A 6,358-nucleotide genomic window follows, 5' to 3' on the forward strand; every position below is an offset into this window, starting at 1 on the left:
TAACTCAATCCCAGCAGAATTAATTCAATATCAACAGATTGAATTCAAATAAAAATTCAGAAAATTAATATCTCAAAACTCAACAGAATCATCAATAATACATCATATGCATATTTAGAACAAATTTCAAGTTTCAAAGAAATAGAGTTGGAGAGAGTTAGAGATTGAGACTAGAGGGTTGAAAATTTAAATATTTTAGCCATAGAAATAAACTGTAAAAGTGAGGGAGGTTGAGACTCGACGGAGGGCAGAACATCAGTGACTGCCAGACACCATGCGAAGCAGAGAGGCAACAACGACGAGACACGGTGCAGAGCAGAGAGGCAGCAACGACAAGACTGGCAGGGAGCAAAGAAGGGGCAACAACCAAAAACGGCGAGGAGGGAAAAAGTAACAACGACGCATAGCAAGAAGGCGAGAAGGGAGAAGCGACAACGACCCATGGCAAAGAGCGGAGAAGCGTCGAGACCCATAGCAAGGAGCGGAGAAGCAGCGACAAATAAGACTCATACAGAGAGAGAAGGTTCGGCAATAAGTTTGAGCTCTGAAGTGGGATGGTGGCTGCTCTTCGAAGAGGGACAGATTAGGCTTTTTCTTGCCTGAGTGAGAGCGAGAGAAAAGGGTGGGGTTTGCTCGTGTTCTGTATTTTTCTTAAAACGACGACACCGTTTTGATTGCAAGAAGAGTGAACCATCCCTTCGGAAAATCGGCTGAATTTAACCGGTTTACCGGTTCAACCGATTTTTTGCACGACAATTTGGAGAGTCAACCAGACCGGCCAAAAGACTCGTTCCCGGTTAAACCGGTCAATCCAGTTTTCAAAATCTTGCAAACTTCCTTCGAGAGTAGCCGAAACAAGACCAATATTACATCTATAGTGCTGATATATCAACAAACTGCATTCACTCGCACTAGGATTAGTTTCTTCTAGTTACAAAAAGTATGGTCTGCAAAATTGCCTATGATGTCAGGCTATACATTGATTTATGAACACAATAAAACTATTTCGTAGCTCCTTTCTATTTTGAGCTGAAGTGGCTTGGTAGAGCCCCTGGATCAACTTGCCAAAAGCCTCTCAAATTGCCATGCTCTTCTGTCAGTTTGAAAGCTGGGATTTGGTGAGAGAGCCTGAGCAATTCTTCTCTCGGGATTCTCAATTCTACAGTTGATTGGCTCCTGAAAACTGAACTGAAACCACTGACTAACTCCAAAACTCGAACTTCTGTCCACAAATCGTTTCCCCCAAGAACTTCCACTATGTCATACACACAATTTTTCAAGTCAGAACATTTGATTTTACTTGACCATGTTTTATATATGGCCCAAACTTCACCTTTACTTGGGAAGATGGCATAATATTCGCCCTCGCCAACAGGATTAGCATGCACAAGATGGGAAATAGAAGAGGTATTGCTGTAAACACTCTGTTGAACTGTGTGATTAATTTTAAATCTGCCACAGGAAATAAGCATGTCTTCGTCTTCCCATCTAATAGTAATTTCTGGAAGCCAGCAGCAAGTAAGCCAAGTAACATTCAATTCCACATCTGGGCTAGTCTTGATCTTAATAATCTGACCATAGTACTTCGGCAATCCATCCTCGTCACTGTAAAATGCCCAAATCTGACCGACATGAAACTTTTCAAAAGACCTCCCAGCTTCAAAATCAAACAACAAAGACTCTGGGACTTCAATAGCTTCTGAGGTAGAAGCTATGGGAGCATGAGGGTTGACCGAATAATTAACAGAATCCTTAGTTTCCTTCATCAAATTGATTCTTTCCAAATTACCCTTACCTGCAGATACATCCTCAGATGTCATCAAAGGTGTTGTATTCTCACTTCCATATGAACTATGACCAAACTCCATATCCAAACCTTCTGGAGCATCAATCTCTTCAATGTTCATCGGCAAACATGCAGGATCAAGTTCATAAGTTCCTTTAGGAACATTTACACCTTTTTCACCGTTCATCTTGAAAGATGGAACCCTGTGAGAGAATCTGTATAGCTCTGCTGGCGGAATTTGAAGTGGGCAGTTACTTGCCTTCATACTTCGACAGAAGAGACTTACAAAACCTTTCAACTTAAACAAATATGCAACAAATAAACCAACACCGTCAGCATAATCTGACAAAATTTCAACAAGCTCAAATTCATACTGCTGATGTGATTCAACATCCATGTACCATTTGATATCCCAATTTTTATATAGAGCCCAAATTTCTCCCTTTCTAGGATACACTTTAAAAGTATTGCCGCAAATGTTTTCAAAAGAAACCATATAAGAGAACATCAAATGATCTTCAGTGATGTCAGTTCTACCAGGTTTATACTTACCACAAGCTACAGGCAAATCCTCATTTACCCAGTTGATTTCATCATTGTCATCTGGATGTGGCTCAAACCACATTATCTTGATCTTGAATCCAGGAGAGAGAACATTTCTGATTAAAGCATAGAATCTAGGCATGCCATCTGCTGTATCATAAATAGCCCAAATCTGCCCAGCAACAAAACATCCTTTTCTCTTGAACATGTCAAAGTCATTGAACTCTGCATCAGGATATAAGTAAACATTTGGATGATATTTTGCTATGGAGGTTAAATCTGGATAAGAATGCTCTGAATTTTCATGCATCTCCTTAGAGCCTCCCGCTGCTTGTTTTCCTCTGACCTCGTCATGAATTTCACCATGACTTTCACTTGACTCCTCCATCTGCTTCCTCTTTTTATTTCCATTGGTCTTTCCAGAGACGTTAGCAGAGCCCTTTTTCTCAAAAGTTTCTGTATTAGACCGCTCAGAATGCAAATTTCCTTGAGCTCTAGGACCTTCCTTGGAAGTACCATGATGCTGATCATCTTTATGTTGTCCAGACTCTGGCCGACTTGAATCATTTGCTCGTGAAGTGCGTTGCTTATCCACATTAAATGCAATGAAAGGCTTGTGGCAATTTTGACAGCGAAGAGATTTATTTAAAACTTCTTTGTAATACTGATACTTCACTTTGCAAAATGGACAGCTAGTCCAAAAGGTTTGGCGGCTATTGTTTGGTCCCTGCTGTGCTGTCTGCCTGGATTGCTGCTGACGATGACTTGAGTTTGTAAAATTGTGTCTGACATTTGTTTTCACCGAAGAATTAGAATTTGTATAAGCCTTCTGCTGATTATGACATGATGAAGCAGTTTTGTTGACTGGAACTCCACGTTTCATGTCATGCTGATATCGTTTATCTTTGTCTAAGAGCACCCTTTGAGCTTCCCCAATCAGCTTAAAAGCAGCTTCTGCACCAACAAAATTGTTTTTGTCAGGATGAAGTAGGAGGGCAAATTTCCTGTAGTGCTTCTTAATTGTTTCATCACTAGCTGTCTGCTCAAGTTGAAGAATTCCATACCAATCCATCTCATTGCCAAACAATTTCTGCTCAGCAGAGCAGTGGACATCGCATACACTTATCATTTGAGCTAGATTCTCCAGATGAGGATATAACTTCTGAGCCTTAAGAGCAAATTTGCGGGCCCCTGTAAAATCCCTGTTTTTCATCTTCATTTGAGCAATATCCTTGGCCCTCATGGCCTCTTCTTTATTGCAGTCCATGGGTAGTACAAGATTGAAACCTAAACGCAGGTTCTACAGCCAAGAGCAATAACGAAGGATTTGAATTTAATTTAACTTCCCTAAGACCAGGCAGACCAACATTAAATCCATAAAGGAAAGAAATCTTCCAAAAGCCCACCAGCCTCCAAAAATAGCTATGCTCCTCACAGTCTACTAAACCCTGCAGTTTCGGTGTAACTTGGAAATATAAGCATCAATGCCAACTAACAAATCACAAACAAAAGGTAAGATTTGAAGATAATTTGATACCACAAACAGACTTGTCAAATGTCAATACACAAGCAATGCACAAATAGGAGGTTGGATCATTGATTCAATCCTAAACTTTGCAAATGCCCAAGGAAACAATTTTTAAACACTTGCAAGTAAACAATGCTTCAATATAATAATTACCTCAAAAGTAACATAAAAAAGTGTTAAACCCTGCTAAATGAACTTAATTATAATAATAAAAAAATTCAAACGCGCAAACACAAGCTCTACAAACTTCTCTCCGGTCTCCAATAGCAAGATGATTAAATGAGTAACAAAACTGAAATAACAGATAAAATCTGACCTAATACGAAAGCGGCAACTGGGAAGAAATTTACCAAAATAATAATAATAATAATAATAATAATAATAATATAATGAGAATTCAGGGAATAGCTTGAAGCTAGAAATTGAAAGCAACCAATACGTTCAAGAAATGCGTATGAACCAAGACATTAGTTTTCCCGAAAATCCATATGCAAGGAGATGAAGTCAACAGTGGAAATGTTTTGGGGGGAAATGTAATAAAGTAAACTTAGCACCTTGAGGAGGCAGCGGAAGCAGCAGAGCAGATGCAGAGCGGAGCAGACCAAATAAGAGTGGGAGATGTAGTTTTGGAGGAGACGGAGGGTAGGGTAGGGATTTCTTAGCTGTTCTTTTTTCTGAGTAAAATAGAAAGCGGCGGTGTTCGTGGGTCAGTGAAATCGGGTTAGTTCTAGCTAGGATCTGGGTCTAAATATTTAGGTTAAATAACTCCGTGAGTCCCTATGGGGGCATTATTGGTTTATGTCCGTGTCTTTCAAAGACACTCACATAACAGCACATGTACATGTGGCCGAAGGCAGGTGTTGTAGTGGCAAAGCTGTTTGTCTCGGGTACAGTCACCCCGAGTTTGATTCATAGCCGTGGTTAGGTTCGTGTGTGTGCCTGGATGGGTATGGGAAAAAAAAATACATATATTATTTATTTTATTAGATACAAAATTTAAGAGACAATTTTATACAATTATTTACTGTTTCAAATTCAATTTTCGAGTCTCTCATCGGAGCAGTTTTTAACTTGATTATCCATATTTCGGCCTTTTGCAGGGTCTAAATCGATTCGGTAGTTCCACACTCAATTAATATTTAATAATCAAATATCTCTTTTATCTTAATTAATAAGATAAAATAAGATAACAAAATTTAACTAAATACTTTTTATATTTCCCAAGTATGTTATATATTTCTAACTCTTATATATATTTTTGAGATCTATTTTGATTTGAATATCAGAGTGTCTTTATAAATACCACTGTCACCATTTTAAGAAGATCCGATATTGTTACCACCTAAAATCGACGAGTTCCTCCGATCCATCTCACAATCCATACTAGTGATGTCTTGTACATTAGCACCATCTATTGGGACTTGCCAAGTCTTGACGACATGAGGGAAGAATTTGAGGAGCGATCCTCAAACCATCTCCACAAATCAAACCCACCAAACCCAACGCACGAGCCTCGAAACGACATTTCTCCACCAATTCATGGAAGGATAACCAATACCGTACACCGCCAGCCAATCCCTGATAGGAAAACGACCAAGAGAGGACGACTGCCAGCTAGATAAAATCAGAACAACCGACGACCTAGGAGAGAAAGCGATCCAAATAATCCAAGAGCTCTACCAGATAGTATAAACCTTAGAGGGTCGGGTTGCTTCCAGAGAACAATACCACCTAGAACATGCAAGTCAAGCAACCTTCAAGAGCCAATCACGGCGAGAAACCAAGAACAAAAGATCGCCCGACCGGCGTCACAGAAAACACTGGAATCGTAGTGTTTTCTAGGAATCAAAGTGCCATTACGACGACGAAGATAGAAGACACCAACAAGACTCTAAACAAACAAGGAGTGAGCACATGATAATGGGAGCCACCCTGTTCACTGAGAGGATCCTAAAGGCCAAGTTACTAAAGGGTTTTGACAAACCAACCAATATGAAGTATGACGGTACCAAAGACTCCCAGACATCCAAAAATTTCATGGCACAGTTCACTGCTAGAATTGCAAAAGTAAAACACCTGACCAGCCTGCTTGAAGTCACATAACGGCAAGACGAGTCCACGAGGAAGTACCTCGATAGGTTCAACGACGAGTGTCTAACAATTGACGGGCTCACAAATTCTGTGGCCAGCCTCTGTCTAATTAATGGGCTCATGAATGAAGACTTCCGTAAGCAACTCATGACCAAACCGGTCCGGACCATGCATGAAATCCAGAATGTCGCTAGGGAATACAAAAAGACGAACAGGTAAGCCAAGTCATGGCAGCCAATAAATGGCCGCACGACACCTCGAGGTAACCCCCCGCCCAAAGACACCCCAAAAGAGCACTTCAAACCCACTGCCCTAGTCCTCCACCCAAGGTGGGAAAGTTCACGAACTATACCCCCTACTGGCCCCAATCACGGAGATCTATCACTAATGCATGAGCATCTTAAGTATTT

At 40.4% G+C, this 6,358-nt stretch overlaps 1 protein-coding gene across 2 annotated transcripts; it reads right to left on the minus strand.

Moving 5' to 3' along the window:
• Positions 1 to 888: 888 nt before the first annotated feature.
• Positions 889 to 4,727, minus strand: LOC107491294 (uncharacterized). 2 transcript variants are annotated; one of them, XM_016112125.3, is made up of 2 exons: positions 4,412 to 4,727; positions 889 to 3,777 (listed from the first exon to the last, which is right to left on the minus strand). In XM_016112125.3, exon 2 carries the CDS (start codon positions 3,594 to 3,596, stop codon positions 1,020 to 1,022), a length of 2,577 nt encoding a protein of 858 aa, XP_015967611.1. In that variant the 5' UTR covers positions 3,597 to 3,777; positions 4,412 to 4,727; the 3' UTR covers positions 889 to 1,019. The 2 variants fall into 2 exon arrangements, with proteins under 2 accessions (XP_015967611.1, XP_052118065.1); XM_052262105.1 differs by lacking the exon at positions 4,412 to 4,727 and having other exon boundaries at positions 889 to 3,283; positions 3,394 to 3,570.
• Positions 4,728 to 6,358: the final 1,631 nt, after the last annotated feature.

The sequence above is a fragment of the Arachis duranensis genome, chromosome 5 (genome assembly GCF_000817695.3).
Source record: "Arachis duranensis cultivar V14167 chromosome 5, aradu.V14167.gnm2.J7QH, whole genome shotgun sequence".
NCBI lineage: Eukaryota > Viridiplantae > Streptophyta > Magnoliopsida > Fabales > Fabaceae > Arachis > Arachis duranensis.